The 22,729-nt window shown below is 34.0% G+C and overlaps 1 protein-coding gene across 1 annotated transcript in view; it reads right to left on the bottom strand.

Annotated features, from left to right (window-relative positions):
* The window catches only part of LOC122798379 (DENN domain-containing protein 3-like), a 1,373,701-nt gene that overhangs the window by 1,109,013 nt on the left and 241,959 nt on the right, over positions 1-22,729 (bottom strand). Inside the window, exon 6 of the mRNA XM_044067263.1 lies at positions 16,013-16,124. Coding sequence (XP_043923198.1) covers positions 16,013-16,124 — 112 coding nt within the window. The remainder of the gene's footprint in view (positions 1-16,012; positions 16,125-22,729) is intronic.

The following is a 22,729-nucleotide window of genomic DNA, read 5'->3' as shown; positions in this document are numbered from 1 at the left end:
CTGTCCTATCCCCATTCAACTCTAACATATCTATATAGCTACTCTGGTGTGAATTGTTCAATTATTTGTACTAAAAACACAATTACATGTTATATACTTATAAATTAAAATGAAAAGCAACTTACCAAATGTAGTGGTCCAGGAGGAGGGCACGGTATCAAAGATAATCTGGCTGCAAATTTTTTTACTTGATCATCAAGGTCAAAGTCTTTACAGGACTTCAACTGCAGTAACAAGCTTTAAAAGTTAGAGAATGAAACCAGGTTAATTACTGGCTAGAAAAGCTATTTCTTATGAGGTATAACTTCCTGTACTGTGGACAACATTACAATGATTAATAAATTAGCTTAGTTTATGAAACATCTTGTAAAGCAAACTGCATTCTGAACCCAGCTGTAGCTATAAAATAAATTAATCAGTTCAATTACTGCAATTATTACTGTACATACTACAATCCTCCCACAATAGCTACAATACAGAAGCAGTTAATGAACAGAATACGTAACAAGACCCCATTGGAAAACTTACCTGTTGAAAGGGAAGTGCATATGTGAACTAAAAAAATTGTTTGAAATTCAACATCAAAATAATCTATCCTTGCACTTCTCCATATCACATATGTACCATTGAACTCTAACCAAATATTAATACTTTATAAATTCATGCAATTTGCCTCCTTAATACAAGGGGGGAATGTGTCACGTGAAGTATTATTGTGCATTTGTGGCAGATGTGGGAGACCCCCCCTTAAAGTGAATAAAATGGGGGTAGCCTTTCCCCCTACTACTACTGTCAGAATTTGACTACTCTTCTTTGAAGTTCACATAATTAAGGATGTGCATTTCTTCAGCCAGCACAAATCAAGATATCAAGTGCCACCCATAAACAAATACGCTTCCTGCAAGTTATAAAAAAATGAAGCTTTAAATATGTACTTGTCTGATTTAGGGAACTCAGGGGCTGCTGGATGGAGCAGCTGTCTAAGCACCCCCTTGATGCTGGTAGGAGAACTGGGACCCATAAAAATGAGGCTCCTCACAAACCAAATCAGTAAGAATGTTATCTGGTATGTTCAATATTAAGGATCCTGTGTATCTGGTCTATGACTGGGAAGAGCACCAAGTAGTATCTCTAGGGAGGCAGAAGCCAGAAGATGGTTCAGAATGCTGAGTCATGAAGCAACACAGTGCCAAGATAATCTCTGTCTCATGGAGCCACAGTCCAAGCAGTAATGTTTGCTGAAATTGTGAAACCAGTGGCCAAGTAGCCATGGCATAAATTCCTGCAAATGAAGCAAGTCCTGCTGCAAGCAGCACCCCCTCGGTGGGGTAGCCCTTGACTGCTGAATTTTTCAAAGGCAGTCAGCAATCTACTTAGAAAAGCTACACTCCATTGAGCACAGAAGGCAAGCAACTGTTCTGTCTTCTGAAAGTCATACACATTTCAGGTAAAATCTGTCTTTTTTTTCTGAATTTTTTTTATTTTTCAAATACATTTGAATGAATTTCATAGTACTTATACATAACATCTTAAATAACTATGTACAATATTTACATTAGCCTGACACTATAACACATCTTAATGTATACAGTTACTTTATAAGTATGTCCAATCCATTATCAGAGTGTCTGATCAATTACTGTATAGTGTCAATCAATGATAAGACTTTCCCCCAAGGGTTGTTGATAAATGGCTTTGGATAAATTCTTAGTTCTTTAATTTTAATTTCCAATAATGCTGCAGTCTTCAGTAGGATGTAGACGTCTTCCAAAGTTGGTACTGTGTTTGTATCCCATATTCTTGTTATACACTTCCTTGAAATTGCAAGTATAGTCCATACTAGATACATATTTGACCTATTCAAATGAGGACCTTTGTTCACGTTTAATAATACAAGAGCTTTAGTTAAATAAAATGATTCATTAAATAAAGCTTGTAGAAAGTTATTAATACCATTCCAAAATGGCTTAATTTTAACAAAATCAAAGAAAATGTGGTTCCAGTCTGCATTGTGTACTTGCTCACATCTCCAACATATTCCTTTTATGGAATAACTAATTTTACAGATTCTATCTGGTGTTAAGAATGCTCTGTGCAAGCATTTCCAATTAAAAACTTTCCAGTATTGTGGAAAGGATGTATATTTTATCGATAATAAGATATTTGTTTTAAAATCTTCAGTTAACTGTATTGAGTGTCCTTTTGTTATATATTTTCAATATGAGGTTTTGGGTGTTGTTTTATAGTTTATCAATATTTTGTAAAATTTTGAAATACTGTTTCCCATGTCAAAGTCATTATATATGATTTCATATATGTATTTAGTAAATTTAGATATTTCTTTAAGTGAAGAATTGTTAATTATTTTACTTAAATCTTGCGAATATGACAGAATACACTGTAAAGTTAGCCAGTCCTGTTGTGGAATTTTGTATGTTGTTTTTATTACTTGCATAGCTAAAACATTTTATTCTTTGATACATTGGAGCCAACAAACAAATCCTTTCTGTTCCCAGGAATTAATAATTTCTCTATATATTTTATGTGGAAAGTTCTTTGTGACTATAAATGGTGTTAAAAGATCAAACCAGATTTTTAAATCTATATTTGCATTAATAATTTTCCTAAATGAGTCAATGTAATAATTAATCGTACGAGTTTTAGTGGGTTTAGTTATGTTCTATTGCATACTAATACATATGTGCCATGGCAAATTGTTTTTATCTGTTATTTGAAATTTTTTTGTAAATCAAATTCATTTATTTATATTACAGTTAGTAATTCTTTCCAATTTGCAGAGTAATTTGGACTTATCCAATCTGAGATTGTTTTAGATATTGATGCTTTTATATATGTTTCTATATCAGGAAAGTTAAATCCTCCCTGTTTCCATGGTCTGATATTATGTATTAAAGCTATTCTTTTTCTTTTGAGAAACCATAACAATTGTATTAGGCATGAATGTATTTCTTTAAGTATATTCCTTTCTGGTAACAGTTGTATTGCCAAACCTATATATAGGATCTTGGGCAGTAAACCCATCTTTATTAACTGTAGTCTATCTTCAAATGTTAATATTATTTTGTTCCATTTTTTCACAGAGATTTTAATTGTATTGATGATATTATTGTAGTTTTTTTAGACTAATTCATTATTATCCTTGCATAACTCAATTCCTAGATATTGTAAGGTAGATTCTTGTTTCCCTATGATGTGATCCCCCTTAGTCTGCAGTTCTTTTTTATTTAAGAATAAAAATTGATTTTGATTTATTGAAATTGAGTCCTGAAGTCATGTGAAATTTGTCAATTAATATATCTAATTATTCTAATGTCTCTTTTGTATTAGATAATGTTAGTAATATGTCATTAGCAAATGGCATTACTTTAGAATTGTATTGTTCATAAATATCTATTCCTTTGATTTTTACATTGTTACGAATTGAATCTACCAATATTTCAATAGCCAAAGCAAACAGAATCGGTGAGACTGGACATCCTTGTTTAGTGCCTTTTGTTATAGGTATAGATTCAGAGGTAAAAGGACCTAACTTGACATCCGCTAAATTATTTTATATATATATTCTTACTAGATGAACAAAGGATGCAGGGAATTTAAATAGCATTAGGATTTTGAATAAGCAGTCCCAATTTAGAGAATCAAAGGCTTTCTCTATATTTAAGCCAATTATGAGTGTTTCTTTATTTTCTTTATTAACATAATCTATAAGAGAAATTATCCTTTTAATATTGTCATCTGTGTGTCTATGATATATAAATCCAGTTTGATCATTATTTATTGTTTTGGATAGTGGTATTTTCATTCTGTTAGTTAATATTGTCATAAATATCTTATAGTCATTATTTAATAATGATATAGGTCTATATAAGGTACAGAGATTTGGGGATTTGTTTTCCATTAGGACTGGTGTGATTAAGGAATATCTCCAAGAGTGTGGTATTAAAGCTTGTGACTGAATTTCTAATAGAGTTTTATGGAAGAGGGATAGTATCTTTGCAAGAAAAAGTTTATATATTTCCATAATTATGCCATCTATATGTGGAGCTTTATTATTTTACCCTCTTTTATTGTATCTGTAATGTATTTGAAGGATATAGGTGCTTTCAGATCTAGTTTTAATTTTTCTAGTATATTTTATATTAGAACATTTTTCATCTAGATTTAATTGATCAATATGTATATTTTCTTTTTGGAAATGTTCCATATAGTGATTTCTATAGGCATCAAGAATGTCACCAATATCCGAGACATTTTCCCTTTCTTTTCATGGAAGATACTTTCAATGTTATTAGCTTTTGATTGTATTTTGATTCTTGTGGATAAATTATGTAGATATTTGGGAGAAGTGGCCAAGGTATTAATTTTTAGTTTTTCTAAAGCTAAACTAGTTTTATGTGTTAAAATTTCATTGTATTTATTGTTTAATACTTCTAATTTCTTTTTCATCTCCAAATGATTTTGATTTTTGTCAGCTTTTACTGACAAAAGTTTGGATTGTAGATCTAATAATTCAGAATCCCATCCTCTGATTTTTTTATACCAAGTTATGCTTTTACAATACATGTAAGCTTTCAATGAGTCCCATATCATTATTTTATGTATCTCTGTGGTGTAATTAATATCTAAGAAAAACTGTAATTCAGATAATAACCAGGGTTTGATCTCTTTAATTTTAGTTATATATGCTGGAATTCTGGAGTCAAAGATTAATGATTTGTACCCATTTTGAAGTCTTGGTATCAATGAATTGTGGTCTGAAAAGGGGCATGGAGTGACTGAGTAATTAATGATTTTTGAGTGTTAAGTCATGGGCAGCAAATATTTTATCTATTCGGTTGGGTATCAAATCTGTGATCTTGACAGGAAAATAATCAAGATTTATCTTCTTGAAATGTGAAAGTATCTACAAGATGAAATGATTCTACCCACTTGTTTAAAGCTTTTGATACAGCAGATGTACGCAGCATTGTTTTATTTGTAGTTTCAGAAATATCAAATATACAGTTAAAATCTCCTCCTAATATTAAGTTGCCTTTATAATTATTGGAAATGAAATCCAAGTGTTTTTAACAGTTCCTGTTCCAATGCTTGGGAACTAGTATAGATTGGCTAGGGTCCATATTTTGTTGTTATATTTAATTATTACTAATGCCATAAGGCCTTCTTTATCGTCATACTTATAAATGATTTCTGGGTTAATCACATTTATTTTCCATAAAATTGTTACCCCTTTGTCTTTGTCTTATAAATGGATTGTGCCAAATCCTATATTCCTTAGGATTCCATTTGTAATTGTCATTTGTTTTAAAATGAGTTTCTTGAAGGAAGACAATTTGTGCTTTGTTCAGTTTTAAATATTTCAGTAGATTTGATCTCTTGCTAGGATTGTTTAAGCCATTGGTATTTAAAGAAAATAAAGTTAAATCCATCTTAGGTTATTTAGACTATGTATTTTTTTGTTTTTATTGTGACTATTAAACATTTTCCTCTGATAACTATAAAGTATATGTTTGAGCTTTTAAAGGAGATTATAATTTTTGTACTTTGAGTGTTTACCAATAAAGTAATGTTTTGGTCAGGCATACTAAAAATGTTTTTTGTGAAATAAATTTAAATTAATATATGTTAACAAAACTAAGATCCGCACTAGCCATGGAATGAAAATCATTCCTAATCTGATGGATAAACCTAAGTCCATCAAATTATCACTCATACTTTGACAATCCAGAACATCTGGGCTCCATAAATTGAATTATCATATGGAGAATATTTGTAATAGGAATAAGCAATATTTATATTATTTTGAACAGATATAGTACTATTGTAGATTAGACAGAATTCTAATACAATATAAATATCTACTTATTGTATAAACAATTAAAATTTGCATGAAAATAGATGACAAACAATTCAATCATAGTAAAGTAGGATGTATCATATATAAAGCCTCATTAAAAGATTATAGCACACAGTTATTTAACATATTCACCCTCATTGATGAAGTCTTTCAAAACTTCTTAATAATAGATGGTAATAATATTTATACCTAATGTTTATAATACAATGTATTTTACTGGATATATCAGAGGTTATATTTCATTGTTTGCCAGCACTTAAGTAATCACTTTGTTTGTTGCTAACTTACTTAAAGCATCAAGTCTGTTTTATGTGAACATTGATGAAAGTTAGTGCATTTTAATTATCAGTCCATCCCTCTTCCCCCATTTCCTACACCTAAGGATTTTCATATCTGTCATTTCTTATTATAAAATGAGTGAAATTATAGGTTAAAAACAACAAATTCATGATTATAAGTTCCCTTTCCATATTCATAAATTGCCATTTTATGGCATATATTGAAAGTTTTTAGATTTAAATGGCAACATTCTATTTTGTATAATCAACCAAAGGTTAAACTGAGTGATTACTGTCAATTTAATACTATGTGTTCAGAATGTGATTGTTACATTCTGTGACATTCCCAGTTCAGGCTTCTATTGTTTCCCTTGAACAACTTTGTCAGTTTGATGTCATGTAGAAAACATTAGTTACCTTGGTAACAGCTTAAGTATTATGTATGGTCAAGATGGGTTACAAAACCACAATTCAAGTTAAAGCAATTATATGACTTGTTATGCACCTTTACGTATATGAGAAAATCATCACCTTGATGTTCAATATAGTGTATGTCATTTATGACAAGTTAAAACAGTAGTGATATTATACACAAGCCCATGTTATTAAATCCTGTCTTTAATATATAAATTCAGCAGACTGCTTTATCTTGTATGACAATTATATATTTTATGTCTAGATTTACTAAAATCATACATTATATAACTATTGTGTATGTGTTTTTTTGGCTGTTGCTAAGTTGTTTGAGAGACCACAAGCTGTAATGCTTATTATTATTAGCTCCTTCCAAGCATGTTTATATAGTCCATAGACTTTAAATTATCAAACCCTTCTAGTTTCTTATTTATTATAAGTACATTTCCATCCTTACATACACACATATCAGTAGTTCAAGCACGGGCAGCAATACCCATCTAGTTTTGCCAGAATACCATTCACTAGTTCATGTGGTGCGTTTCCAGGCTGTTCTTAAAATATCTAAACTAATATTTGTCCTGTTCCATTTTACCAGCCTGTTCCATGCAGTGGCCACTCTGCCAGTGAACCATTCAACACACTTTCCATTCCCACAGATATTTCCATGAAGGAAATCTGATGACTCTCTAGCACTTCCGGCAACCTCAAACACCCCTAGAAGCAGCTATCCCGATATGCCCAACACATCCGAGCAAGCTCACCTCCCAGACCACTGCAAATGGTTTTGCACAAGACCAAGTGCTCTTAGTCTTTCACAATGACTCAGACTTCCACTCTTATGTAAGTCCTTAATGTGTTTGGAACAAAATACATTTTAAATACAAAATCCGCTTATAATTATTTTTTTTTAATCAAGAATCAACTTAATCTGATCACGTAGCCCAGACAAGTATGACCCTGACCCTGAGTAGCATCCTACCCTCACCAAGAATGATACCACGGTATAAAGAAAAAATTCTTGATTTCAACAACTGGCTAAGTTTCTGGTGTCATTCAAAGGGGATCCAGTGTCTCTCCACCTGGGAAGACATGCTCGACAAGCCACGCTGCTTCACTAGAGATGGCTTGCACCTGTCACCCTTAGGCTTTCTAATACTGGCCAAGGCTCTTGCCACCCCCATAGTGAATTTTTTAGGTAAGATCCCTCCTGTTTGGTATATACTTCTCAGAGGTACTGGCAAGCACAGGGACTATGCTGACCAAGTTGCAGATGACTGCAAACTAGGGGCTATAACTGACTCTCTGGCTGACACAGACATCCTCCAAAAGGGCCTCACTGAGATGGATACTTGGTGTCAAAATCATGGCCTGAAGCTAAATGCCAAAAAGTGCATAGTCATTCCCTTTGGAAAAAACAAAGTACCCACAAACTACCACATAGGTGGTAGTCCCCTAAATACAGAAGATGTGTCTGGGATCTGGGGACCCAAGTAGATAGTAATCTCACCTTTGATAATCACATTGCCAAAGTGGTTAGAAAATCCTTCTCACGGCCCACCTAATCACAAAGGGTTAGCATCCAGATCAAAAGAGGTCATTGTGCCCCTCTACTCATCACTCATCAGACCCATCATAGAGTACAATGCCCCATTTGGGATGTACCTAACAAGACACCTGCAACAGCTGGAAAGACCACAGAAGTTTCTCACCAAGAGGATCACTGGCCTATGCAGCTCGACTGAAGAAACTCTAGCTGTACTCGGTTGCATACTGACTACTCATAGGTGATCTCTGCCTGACATACAAGGCCATGTCTAACCCAGAACCGATGGACATGCTCCAACTAAAGAAAACCTTATCCCCTCGAGCCACGCTCTAGGGATCCAAACCTCACCACAACAATAAATAGGACGTGCTGGAGGGATAGATTCCGGTCCCAGAGACTTCCCATGTTTTGGAAAAGATCCCAATCTACATTAGGCAGAGCTCTTCACTAACACTCTTCAAAAGAAACCTTGGCGAGTGGATGGGAAACAGAAAGTTTACCCGGGATCACTTCAGTGACTCTGCTGGACAGAGGCACAGGGAACTAATCTAAAGGGGGTGCCAACACATTCTGGCTAGGCTTATAAATGCCTTCAGATAGCCTAGTACCTACCTATGAACCTAGGAACCTATAATGAGCTAAACGAAATGTTTGGGAGACCATCAATATGTGTACATTTGGTTTAAAAGGGTCTATGTTATTTAATCGACCTTCAGATGTTCAAACACCAGAAGTTCGAATAGGAAGTTGAAAATTGAAAATGTGGAAGCAGCGAATCTGAATTCTTTCCCAGGGAACGAATTAGGTTGTCTGTTTCTCGGCTTTGACATTTCTCTACTGTGGTGCAAAAGTTACAGAATGGGTTAAGGTAAGTGTGAGAGTGTGACAGATGTTGGGGTTAGGGTGCAGGTAAGGTAAGTGTGCGATAGTGATGGGCTTTAGGGTTAGGGTGCAGTTAAAGTAAGTGTGCAATAGTGCCAGGCTTTATGGTTAGGGTGCGGGTAAGTTAAGTTTGCGAGAGTGACGGACTTTAGGGTTAGGGTGCGGGTAAGGTAAGGGTGCGATAGTGACAGACTTTAGGGTTAGGGTGTGGGTAAGGTAAGTGTGCGATAGTGATGGACTTTAGGGTTAGGGTAAGGTAAGTGTGCGACAGTGATGGTCCTTAGGGTTAGGATTTATGTTAAGGTTAGTGCATAAATAGTTGTGTATGTAAGGTTTAGTGTACGTTTATTAGGTTTTGGTGTGCTTGTGTTGTGTGTGTGTTTTGAATGCTGTTTTGAGGTTACGATGTTATCACATTTCGAACTTCCAAGTTCGAACATATGGTGTTCGAAATTTTGGAAGTTCGATTATGTGACATAAACCCGTTTAAAACAGCCCTTTCATTACATATTTTTTTTAAAACCAAAAACATTGCCGAATCATCTGAAGGCTCCTCAGAGCCGTTAAGGCTTATCGTCCTCTGTCTCCATTACCATAGCAACCTGTTTCTGTTAGTGTGTCAGTGTACTGCATACCAGAGGCTCACGATGCACCTGAAGTAAAGCTTGACCACTGCAACTTCAAGCCTAAATTCCCTCCCTTTCAGCAAGGCAGCAGCCAGGAAAAGAGCGGAGCAAACAGATCAAAAAAAAAAAAAAAAAAAAACTCCTAACAAGCTGCCACAACAAGAGATAACACATTATTCCAGCCTTCCCACCTCTCACTCAGCAGATGTATAAACAAACTATTCTCTGCCAAAATATCCCAAATCACAGTTTTATCAACCTCCTCCCCCTGGATCCAAGCTAAAACACCAAATGCCTCTTCCTAATACAAAGCATCAGTAAACCTCGATCACAAAGCAACCCACAGCTTCCTGGAGATGAAAGCGACAGCATACAACAGCAGCAGCCACACACACACCATTGTCAGGCTTAATCAAACAGCACTCGAAGCTATACCTGCCATAATTGATATTAGCTATGTTTAGACAGAATAATAATGACATTTGTACTAGCTGCTAGACACAGCTGCATCCACGCACACCATATCAGGATTGATCAAACAGCACTCATAGCTGTGATACCCGACATAACTGATATTAAGTATAGTTAGACAGAATAATTATGACATTTATACTTAACAGATTGCTGCTATTGTTCAACCAGGATATACATGACATTTCTAAATCATACTTTAACTGAAGAAGGCATTAGTCTCCATGACAGCATTTTTTTTCAAAACACTCTAGTGTTACTGCTATATATGATGTTAATGTGTTACATTTGAGTCTGAACTCTTATGAATGGTACCTTGTTGAATTAGTTAATTACTTACTTAAATTATTACAAGTAAAAACAATGCAAAATGAACAAGATATGTATTCACTGAGTTCAAGTAGGGGAATAGAAACTTCTATGTTTATATTATATGTTGCTTTGTTTGATTTATATAATGTAAATAGTAAACCCATGTTGACCTACCTTTATTTGTGAAGAATTACTGGACTCTTTGAACATTCTGAATAAATCATTACTGTTTCTCAGTTATTTAAGAATCCCTCCTTTTTTTAATAAAAACAGATGACAAGTGATGTACCATATCAATTGATACTTTCAGAGATGTAATTGTAAGAGTTATTTTTTGGGGACAGCTATCTTGGAATCAGTTTTTTGTTTCTTCTTTCTAGCATCAGTCCAAGGATTTGTTTCTTTTATTATTTTAAGAGTAGGGGCCATCCATTCCATTTCTTCTGGGATAGACACTATGTTGTTGTTTTTGATGAATATAGTAGCTTCTTCTAAGTCATTAAAGGTTCTCATCTCATTAGCAAAAAGTATTTTATCTCGGCTGGAAAGGTCAGCTGTGCTTTAATGTTGTTTTGTTTCAACAGTTTTATTATTGGCCAGACTTTTTTTCCTTTGTTCCAGTATTCTGGAAGAATAATCATTGTCAAACCTTATCAGGCTTTGATTGTATTTTAAGGGTGATTTTCTCCAAGCAGATTTTAATATTAGTTCTTTGTCCAGAAATGAAAGAAACTATGGATCTAGGTGGAGTATTTGTTTGAGTTAGAAGCATGTTTCCTCAGTGCTCTATGCGCCCTTTCAATTCCAAATGTAAGCCCCTCTTTCAAGTCTAAAAATTCAGGAATCCAGGTTGTTAAGAATGAAATAATGTATTCTCCTTCAGTGTTTTCAGGCAGACCAAAAAGCCTTATGTTGTTTCTCCTTTCCCTGATTTCTAAGTCATCTATTTTGCTAGCAGCCATGTATTCTGTTTAAGCAGAAATTATTGTTGGAATTCTTCCTCTTTGAGTCTCCCTTCAATGTCATTTAGAAGTCTCTATATTTGTCATTTTGTATGGTATTGCTGTAATACTTCCTTAAGAGTATCATTCTGTTTTTCAGAATTTAATTTGAGGTTTTCTAAGTCATTTTTAAAGCCACCCATCTTCAAAGATAGTTCCTGTAAGGTAGATGTCATCAATTGCAGTTCTTTTTTCAAAGCAGCATCTGGATGAGAATTCCTTGAGTTGTTCATATTCAGTGACTCAATATACCTCCAAGTTACTTGACAGGAAATTTTTTGTATATCTCCACCAAAATTGATATTTATGTAGTTTAATAGTTTATCTATAAATTTCTGGCATTTTAAACTTGAAAATAATAACATTTTCCTATATTATTATACTAGTTTATGGAACTCTCAAAATGCACTGCTCTCGGTTGGCCATCTAGGCCCCCCCCTCCCCCCAGGTAGAATCTGTCTTGATGGTGTATGTGTTAGGAGAGGTTTTTCAGATCCTGGTTTCTGCCTCCTTGAGGAAAAAACAGTCCATATAACTTTCTGTTAAGTACAATTCTATCATGATTTTTTTGGAGAAACATGGACTAGTCCTATAGGAAAACAGAACTAGATACAATTGCTTATGGGTAACAGCCTTCAGTGCTCAGTGGATGTAACAGTCACTACAGAAAGCATCTTAATAATCCAAACTTTAAAGCCACTGAGCCATCAGGCATGAAAAGATGATGGACAGGCCTGTCAATCCCTGAAAATCAAGTCCCATGAAGGCAATTCATTCGAAAAAGATGAAGCATATGCATAACCCCTTTAAGGCACTGCTTGACCACCTTGTGCTGGGCCAGTCCTACCTTTCACAAAATCAGAATGAGCAGAAATAGCTGACATGAATAACTGAAACATGAATCATCCATGCTATGGGAACCTACTTAATGAATGAGCGGAATAGCCATCAGGCATGAAAAGATGATGGACAGGCGTGTCAATCCTGAAAATCAAGTCCCATGAAGGCAATTCATTCGAAAAAGATGAAGCATATGCATAACCCCTTTAAGGCACTGCTTGACCACCTTGTGCTGGGCCAGGCCTAACTTTCACAAAAGCAGAATGAGGAGAAATAACTGACAAGAATAACTGAAACATGAATCATCCATGCTATGGGAACCTACTTAATGAATGAGGAATAGCACATGACACCTCTTTGTGCACATTTGCAACTCAAGTGGCACACAGATCACTCGCTCAAAGGACTTTAACCTGGTATGTGACATCAACAGAACTTACTGGAGACAGACTTGTCTCATAGAGGTTGCTCCACATTTGGAACAAGCTTCCTATTCATGTTAAATAAAGCCCCTTGTTGGCCCTATTTAAGCACAATTTGGATGATTGGATAACCGGAAATTCATCCTGGGGGTTCCACCTGTGTCCTTCTTGGACAGGGCAGTAAGTGCTGATTTTAGTGTCTACTTGAATCAGACATCCTTCAGAACACAAGTTGAACTTGGCTAGGCATGGGGCTATTAACCTAGTAACCTCCTATGATCCTATGAAACATTAACAGTGATGGCAGATCTGTTGAGGAAACTAAGGTGATGCAGATGAAGTGCCTGAGACTTGCAGAAACATAAGACCATAGACAAAGTAGCTCTGAGGTTCAGTGAAGTACACAAGCCCATACAGTATGACAAGGTCAGGCAGCTTAGGGCAGAAGCTAGAGGCTATGGGCTGCTAACTAGCTTCGTTTTACAATCTAGGGTTTAATTCAGTCAACCTCATTCTCAGCATGTCACTTAACCAGACAGTGCTTCTTCAAGCCTGAAATGACACTCGTGCTTAGTGAGTTTCCATACTTTAAAACTTAATATAATTTTTAAAAAAAAGTGACAATCCACAATGGATACTTTTTTCCTCCACAAAAAGTAAATGTCTCACATACATATTTTGATATCTTCACTCCAGCACACCTTAGTTTATTTATTTATTTTGGTGCTCTCCTGCTTGCTGACCATCACCCCCACCCCCCGATGCACAGCCCCATTCATTCCTCATGAGGCAAGAACCAATCTCAGAGCCAAACTAGCAGCTGTCTGGGCATTTTTGTTGTATTGCCCATACCTCCCAACCATACCAAATTACTCATTTTTACCGAGTTTTGGGGTCCAAATAATGGGGTGCCATGATTCCCAAGTGGCACCACTTCATTTCTGATTTTTCCAGCTTTGATTTAAATTTTTTTCTTTCACGCTTTTGAGCTGACCTCATCATGTGTGCAATGACGTCAGCTCCTTCCGCCTGTTGGAATTAAATGTGAGAGAGATCTGCAAGAAAACAACTGTACACAGAGAATGAAGTTTATTTTCTGGTTGGGAAACAAATAACTGCTGCAGAGCTCTACATGGAGTTGAGTTATTTATTATTTCTGCTGCACGGTTGCTTAAGCCATTGTCCACAGAGAGAAAGAGAGTGTGTGTGTGTGTGTGTGTGTGTGTGTGTGTGTGTGTGTGTGTGTGTGTGTGTGTGTGTGTGTTTGTGTGTGTGTGAAAATGTCCTCAACTGAATACACCTGGTGGCTAGAAGTACTCAGGCTCAAACCCTGTACCTTGGGTACAGGAAAAAAAGCCTAAAGTCCCTAGCCGCCACCATTTGTGAATTTACGCCTCATATTTTTGTTCTGTTCCTCATTAAATCTGTGTCTTTTCAGGATTTTTGTGGCAAATCAGTGAAGGATTGAATTCACTAAATAATGACAGGCATTTGAATTTCAGACTTATTATTCTTCAGAAAATAAATGGTAACACAAAACCTTTTATTCTAGCAATTTTCTAACTTTATAAGATCAGTATTTGAAGTCTGTCCGTATTTTGGAGATGTATTCCCCCATTACTGGTTTTGTCCAGGTTTTTTGTGCTAAGAGGTTGAGAGTTATGGTAAGAAGTGAGAACTGAATTCACTAAATGATAGCCATTTAAGTTTCAGTCTTCCTGTCTTTCAGAAAACTGCTGATTTGGCTTAGTGGTATGTTACTCTGACTGTAGTACACAGGGTCCTGGGTTCAAGACTTGGCAGTGAAATGCATGGTGGTAACGCATTTTATTCAAGCAACTTTCCAAAATTATACAAGCAATATTTAAAATGTGTCCCTTGCTTTTGGCCTTTTGCCCCCCCCCCCCTCCAAAAAAAAACTGAAATTGAAAATAAGTGCAAGAAGCTGTGCAAGATGCCTATGGCTTACACTACTGGCATTATATATATATATATATATATATATATATATATATATATATATATATATATATATATATATAGTGTGTGTGTGTGTGAGCAGAAGTAGACTTTTATCATGGAAATGTTCTGAATAGGGCAGTTTTGTCATTATTGGTTCATGCATTTTGTTTCATTGTCTACTGGAAAAATGTTTAAACAAATTTAAATGCGCTCTAACTTAAGTCTAACAAGTGTGCTGTATTATACAAGGAATATAATTTAATAGTCAGGAAGGTGTATCAAAGAACGCATGTATGTTTCTTGTTTTGTGTGCAAGAGGCCTATGATCTGAAAACAGCCCAACCGTACTCTTTATCTGCCACTGGCCAGATGCATTTTCTTTGGATGTGGTGTAGGTTTCAATGCTGTTTCAATGAATGTGAGTTTCAAGGGCAGAGACATTTTAATGCCACGTCTATTTTCATTGTGAGACAGTATTGTTTTGTTTAGCAGATACCTATTACTGTTTGTGCATTGTGCTATAAAATGTAAAAATAAAATCCAAATAATCATTGTAGAAGTAAAGCAGTATGCACACATTAGTATTTATGGTAAATGGGGTGAAATAGCCAGGTAATGGGACACTGGAATGGCTGCAGGGGAACTCTGGTGCTGTATTTTGGTTCTGTTCTTCAGTTTGAATTTGAAAGTTAGTATCCCACAATTCTATTAGTGGGTGGGGTTATGTAATTACGTATTCAAATTTTACATTAATCAGCGTACAGATTTGTACCTATTTTTCATGGGCCTTGTCCAGATTTTTGATGTTTCCAGGTTGAGAGGGATGGTATTGCCCCAACCTGACTTTCCCAGTAGTGGCTTGGGCTTTAACATCATAGGTAAAACCTTAACAAAGAGGCATATTTGCTCTCTGACTCTTCCCCATGAGGGTTACCATCACCAGCATGGGCAATCACCATTCAAGCCCCCCCCCCCAAACCTGTTTTCAGGGAGAAAGGATTGTGATGCTCCATTGAAGGACAGGTCAGGACAGGTCACTACAAGGGAGGAGCCACCCTGACCCTACCTCTCCAGCAAGCAGAACAACATAAACCACTCATCTGTCACTTTACCCCACCCAGCTCTACCAGCTTCATGAACCGATAATTAATCTCAAGTCATCTGGGTCTCAGGGCTTTATCCCTTTCTGCTATAGAGCTGGAGCATAGCAAACCTTGGTTTTCAATAAAATAATGTACAGATTGAAATTATATCTATCCTATCCCCATTCAACTCTAACATATCTATATAGCTACTCTGGTGTGAATTGTTCAATTATTTGTACTAAAACACAATTACATGTTATATACTTATAAATTAAAATGAAAAGCAACTTACCAAATGTAGTGGTCCAGGAGGAGGGCACGGTATCAAAGATAATCTGGCTGCAAATTTTTTTACTTGATCATCAAGGTCAAAGTCTTTACAGGACTTCAACTGCAGTAACAAGCTTTAAAAGTTAGAGAATGAAACCAGGTTAATTACTGGCTAGAAAAGCTATTTCTTATGAGGTATAACTTCCTGTACTGTGGACAACATTACAATGATTAATAAATTAGCTTAGTTTATGAAACATCTTGTAAAGCAAACTGCATTCTGAACCCAGCTGTAGCTATAAAATAAATTAATCAGTTCAATTACTGCAATTATTACTGTACATACTACAATCCTCCCACAATAGCTACAATACAGAAGCAGTTAATGAACAGAATACGTAACAAGACCCCATTGGAAAACTTACCTGTTGAAAGGGAAGTGCATATGTGAACTAAAAAAATTGTTTGAAATTCAACATCAAAATAATCTATCCTTGCACTTCTCCATATCACATATGTACCATTGAACTCTAACCAAATATTAATACTTTATAAATTCATGCAATTTGCCTCCTTAATACAAGGGGGGAATGTGTCACGTGAAGTATTATTGTGCATTTGTGGCAGATGTGGGAGACCCCCCTTAAAGTGAATAAAATGGGGGTAGCCTTTCCCCCTACTACTACTGTCAGAATTTGACTACTCTTCTTTGAAGTTCACATAATTAAGGATGTGCATTTCTTCAGCCAGCACAAATCAAGATATCAAGTGCCACCCATAAACAAATACGCTTCCTGCAAGTTATAAAAAAATGAAGCTTTAAATATGTACTTGTCTGATTTAGGGAACTCAGGGGATGCTGGATGGAGCAGCTGTCTAAGCACCCCCTTGATGCTGGTAGGAGAACTGGGACCCATAAAAATGAGGCTCCTCACAAACCAAATCAGTAAGAATGTTATCTGGTATGTTCAATATTAAGGATCCTGTGTATCTGGTCTATGACTGGGAAGAGCACCAAGTAGTATCTCTAGGGAGGCAGAAGCCAGAAGATGGTTCAGAATGCTGAGTCATGAAGCAACACAGTGCCAAGATAATCTCTGTCTCATGGAGCCACAGTCCAAGCAGTAATGTTTGCTGAAATTGTGAAACCAGTGGCCAAGTAGCCATGGCATAAATTCCTGCAAATGAAGCAAGTCCTGCTGCAAGCAGCACCCCCCGCTCCGGTGGGGTAGCCCTTGACTGCTGAATTTTTCAAAGGCAGTCAGCAATCTACTTAGAAAAGCTACACTCCATTGAGCACAGAAGGCAAGCAACTGTTCTGTCTTCTGAAAGTCATACACATTTCAGGTAAAATCTGTCTTTTTTTTCTGAATTTTTTTTATTTTTCAAATACATTTGAATGAATTTCATAGTACTTATACATAACATCTTAAATAACTATGTACAATATTTACATTAGCCTGACACTATAACACATCTTAATGTATACAGTTACTTTATAAGTATGCCCAATCCATTATCAGAGTGTCTGATCAATTACTGTATAGTGTCAATCAATGATAAGACTTTCCCCCAAGGGTTGTTGATAAATGGCTTTGGATAAATTCTTAGTTCTTTAATTTTAATTTCCAATAATGCTGCAGTCTTCAGTAGGATGTAGACGTCTTCCAAAGATGGTACTGTGTTTGTATCCCATATTCTTGTTATACACTTCCTTGAAATTGCAAGTATAGTCCATACTAGATACATATTTGACCTATTCAAATGAGGACCTTTGTTCACGTTTAATAATACAAGAGCTTTAGTTAAATAAAATGATTCATTAAATAAAGCTTGTAGAAAGTTATTAATACCATTCCAAAATGGCTTAATTTTAACAAAATCAAAGAAAATGTGGTTCCAGTCTGCATTGTGTACTTGCTCACATCTCCAACATATTCCTTTTATGGAATAACTAATTTTACAGATTCTATCTGGTGTTAAGAATGCTCTGTGCAAGCATTTCCAATTAAAAACTTTCCAGTATTGTGGAAAGGATGTATATTTTATCGATAATAAGATATTTGTTTTAAAATCTTCAGTTAACTGTATTGAGTGTCCTTTGTTATATATTTTCAATATGAGGTTTTGGGTGTTGTTTTATAGTTTATCAATATTTTGTAAAATTTTGAAATACTGTTTCCCATGTCAAAGTCATTATATATGATTTCATATATGTATTTAGTAAATTTAGATATTTCTTTAAGTGAAGAATTGTTAATTATTTTACTTAAATCTTGCGAATATGACAGAATACACTGTAAAGTTAGCCAGTCCTGTTGTGGAATTTTGTATGTTGTTTTTATTACTTGCATAGCTAAAACATTTTATTCTTTGATACATTGGAGCCAACAAACAAATCCTTTCTGTTCCCAGGAATTAATAATTTCTCTATATATTTTATGTGGAAAGTTCTTTGTGACTATAAATGGTGTTAAAAGATCAAACCAGATTTTTAAATCTATATTTGCATTAATAATTTTCCTAAATGAGTCAATGTAATAATTAATCGTACGAGTTTTAGTGGGTTTAGTTATGTTCTATTGCATACTAATACATATGTGCCATGGCAAATTGTTTTTATCTGTTATTTGAAATTTTTTTGTAAATCAAATTCATTTATTTATATTACAGTTAGTAATTCTTTCCAATTTGCAGAGTAATTTGGACTTATCCAATCTGAGATTGTTTTAGATATTGATGCTTTTATATATGTTTCTATATCAGGAAAGTTAAATCCTCCCTGTTTCCATGGTCTGATATTATGTATTAAAGCTATTCTTTTTCTTTTGAGAAACCATAACAATTGTATTAGGCATGAATGTATTTCTTTAAGTATATTCCTTTCTGGTAACAGTTGTATTGCCAAACCTATATATAGGATCTTGGGCAGTAAACCCATTTTTATTAACTGTAGTCTATCTTCAAATGTTAATATTATTTTGTTCCATTTTTTCACAGAGATTTTAATTGTATTGATGATATTATTGTAGTTTTTTTAGACTAATTCATTATTATCCTTGCATAACTCAATTCCTAGATATTGTAAGGTAGATTCTTGTTTCCCTATGATGTGATCCCCCTTAGTCTGCAGTTCTTTTTTATTTAAGAATAAAAATTGATTTTGATTTATTGAAATTGAGTCCTGAAGTCATGTGAAATTTGTCAATTAATATATCTAATTATTCTAATGTCTCTTTTGTATTAGATAATGTTAGTAATATGTCATTAGCAAATGGCATTACTTTAGAATTGTATTGTTCATAAATATCTATTCCTTTGATTTTTACATTGTTACGAATTGAATCTACCAATATTTCAATAGCCAAAGCAAACAGAATCGGTGAGACTGGACATCCTTGTTTAGTGCCTTTTGTTATAGGTATAGATTCAGAGGTAAAAGGACCTAACTTGACATCCGCTAAATTATTTTTATATATATATTCTTACTAGATGAACAAAGGATGCAGGGAATTTAAATAGCATTAGGATTTTGAATAAGCAGTCCCAATTTAGAGAATCAAAGGCTTTCTCTATATTTAAGCCAATTATGAGTGTTTCTTTATTTTCTTTATTAACATAATCTATAAGAGAAATTATCCTTTTAATATTGTCATCTGTGTGTCTATGATATATAAATCCAGTTTGATCATTATTTATTGTTTTGGATAGTGGTATTTTCATTCTGTTAGTTAATATTGTCTTAAATATCTTATAGTCATTATTTAATAATGATATAGGTCTATATAAGGTACAGAGATTTGGGGATTTGTTTTCCATTAGGACTGGTGTGATTAAGGAATATCTCCAAGAGTGTGGTATTAAAGCTTGTGACTGAATTTCTAATAGAGTTTTATGGAAGAGGGATAGTATCTTTGCAAGAAAAAGTTTATATATTTCCATAATTATGCCATCTATATGTGGAGCTTTATTATTTTACCCTCTTTTATTGTATCTGTAATGTATTTGAAGGATATAGGTGCTTTCAGATCTAGTTTTAATTTTTCTGGTATATTTTTATATTAGAACATTTTTCATCTAGATTTAATTGATCAATATGTATATTTTCTTTTTGGAAATGTTCCATATAGTGATTTCTATAGGCATCAAGAATGTCACCAATATCCGAGACATTTTCCCTTTCTTTTCATGGAAGATACTTTCAATGTTATTAGCTTTTGATTGTATTTTGATTCTTGTGGATAAATTATGTAGATATTTGGGAGAAGTGGCCAAGGTATTAATTTTTAGTTTTTCTAAAGCTAAACTAGTTTTATGTGTTAAAATTTCATTGTATTTATTGTTTAATACTTCTAATTTCTTTTTCATCTCCAAATGATTTTGATTTTTGTCAGCTTTTACTGACAAAAGTTTGGATTGTAGATCTAATAATTCAGAATCCCATCCTCTGATTTTTTTATACCAAGTTATGCTTTTACAATACATGTAAGCTTTCAATGAGTCCCATATCATTATTTTATGTATCTCTGTGGTGTAATTAATATCTAAGAAAAACTGTAATTCAGATAATAACCAGGGTTTGATCTCTTTAATTTTAGTTATATATGCTGGAATTCTGGAGTCAAAGATTAATGATTTGTACCCATTTTGAAGTCTTGGTATCAATGAATTGTGGTCTGAAAAGGGGCATGGAGTGACTGAGTAATTAATGATTTTTGAGTGTTAAGTCATGGGCAGCAAATATTTTATCTATTCGGATTTGGGTATCAAATCTGTGATCTTGACAGGAAAATAATCAAGATTTATCTTCTTGAAATGTGAAAGTATCTACAAGATGAAATGATTCTACCCACTTGTTTAAAGCTTTTGATACAGCAGATGTACGCAGCATTGTTTTATTTGTAGTTTCAGAAATATCAAATATACAGTTAAAATCTCCTCCTAATATTAAGTTGCCTTTATAATTATTGGAAATGAAATCCAAGTGTTTTTAACAGTTCCTGTTCCAATGCTTGGGAACTAGTATAGATTGGCTAGGGTCCATATTTTGTTGTTATATTTAATTATTACTAATGCCATAAGGCCTTCTTTATCGTCATACTTATAAATGATTTCTGGGTTAATCACATTTATTTTCCATAAAATTGTTACCCCTTTTGTCTTTGTCTTATAAATGGATTGTGCCAAAATCCTATATTCCTTAGGATTCCATTTGTAATTGTCATTTGTTTTAAAATGAGTTTCTTGAAGGAAGACAATTTGTGCTTTGTTCAGTTTTAAATATTTCAGTAGATTTGATCTCTTGCTAGGATTGTTTAAGCCATTGGTATTTAAAGAAAATAAAGTTAAATCCATCTTAGGTTATTTAGACTATGTATTTTTTTGTTTTTATTGTGACTATTAAACATTTTCCTCTGATAACTATAAAGTATATGTTTGAGCTTTTAAAGGAGATTATAATTTTTGTACTTTGAGTGTTTACCAATAAAGTAATGTTTTGGTCAGGCATACTAAAAATGTTTTTTGTGAAATAAATTTAAATTAATATATGTTAACAAAACTAAGATCCGCACTAGCCATGGAATGAAAATCATTCCTAATCTGATGGATAAACCTAAGTCCATCAAATTATCACTCATACTTTGACAATCCAGAACATCTGGGCTCCATAAATTGAATTATCATATGGAGAATATTTGTAATAGGAATAAGCAATATTTATATTATTTTGAACAGATATAGTACTATTGTAGATTAGACAGAATTCTAATACAATATAAATATCTACTTATTGTATAAGCAATTAAAATTTGCATGAAAATAGATGACAAGCAATTCAATCATAGTAAAGTAGGATGTATCATATATAAAGCCTCATTAAAAGATTATAGCACACAGTTATTTAACATATTCACCCTCATTGATGAAGTCTTTCAAAACTTCTTAATAATAGATGGTAATAATATTTATACCTAATGTTTATAATACAATGTATTTTACTGGATATATCAGAGGTTATATTTCATTGTTTGCCAGCACTTAAGTAATCACTTTGTTTGTTGCTAACTTACTTAAAGTATCAAGTCTGTTTTATGTGAACATTGATGAAAGTTAGTGCATTTTAATTATCAGTCCATCCCTCTTCCCCCATTTCCTACACCTAAGGATTTTCATATCTGTCATTTCTTATTATAAAATGAGTGAAATTATAGGTTAAAAACAACAAATTCATGATTATAAGTTCCCTTTCCATATTCATAAATTGCCATTTTATGGCATATATTGAAAGTTTTTAGATTTAAATGGCAACATTCTATTTTGTATAATCAACCAAAGGTTAAACTGAGTGATTACTGTCAATTTAATACTATGTGTTCAGAATGTGATTGTTACATTCTGTGACATTCCCAGTTCAGGCTTCTATTGTTTCCCTTGAACAACTTTGTCAGTTTGATGTCATGTAGAAAACATTAGTTACCTTGGTAACAGCTTAAGTATTATGTATGGTCAAGATGGGTTACAAAACCACAATTCAAGTTAAAGCAATTATATGACTTGTTATGCACCTTTACGTATATGAGAAAATCATCACCTTGATGTTCAATATAGTGTATGTCATTTATGACAAGTTAAAACAGTAGTGATATTATACACAAGCCCATGTTATTAAATCCTGTCTTTAATATTTAAATTCAGCAGACTGCTTTATCTTGTATGACAATTATATATTTTATGTCTA

This window comes from Protopterus annectens, chromosome 3.part1 (genome assembly GCF_019279795.1).
Source record: "Protopterus annectens isolate FY-2018-M chromosome 3.part1, PAN1.0, whole genome shotgun sequence".
In the NCBI taxonomy this organism is placed as follows: domain Eukaryota; kingdom Metazoa; phylum Chordata; order Ceratodontiformes; family Protopteridae; genus Protopterus; species Protopterus annectens.
Note: the sequence above shows the minus strand (reverse complement) of the source record. Positions and strands in the feature narration are given on the sequence as shown.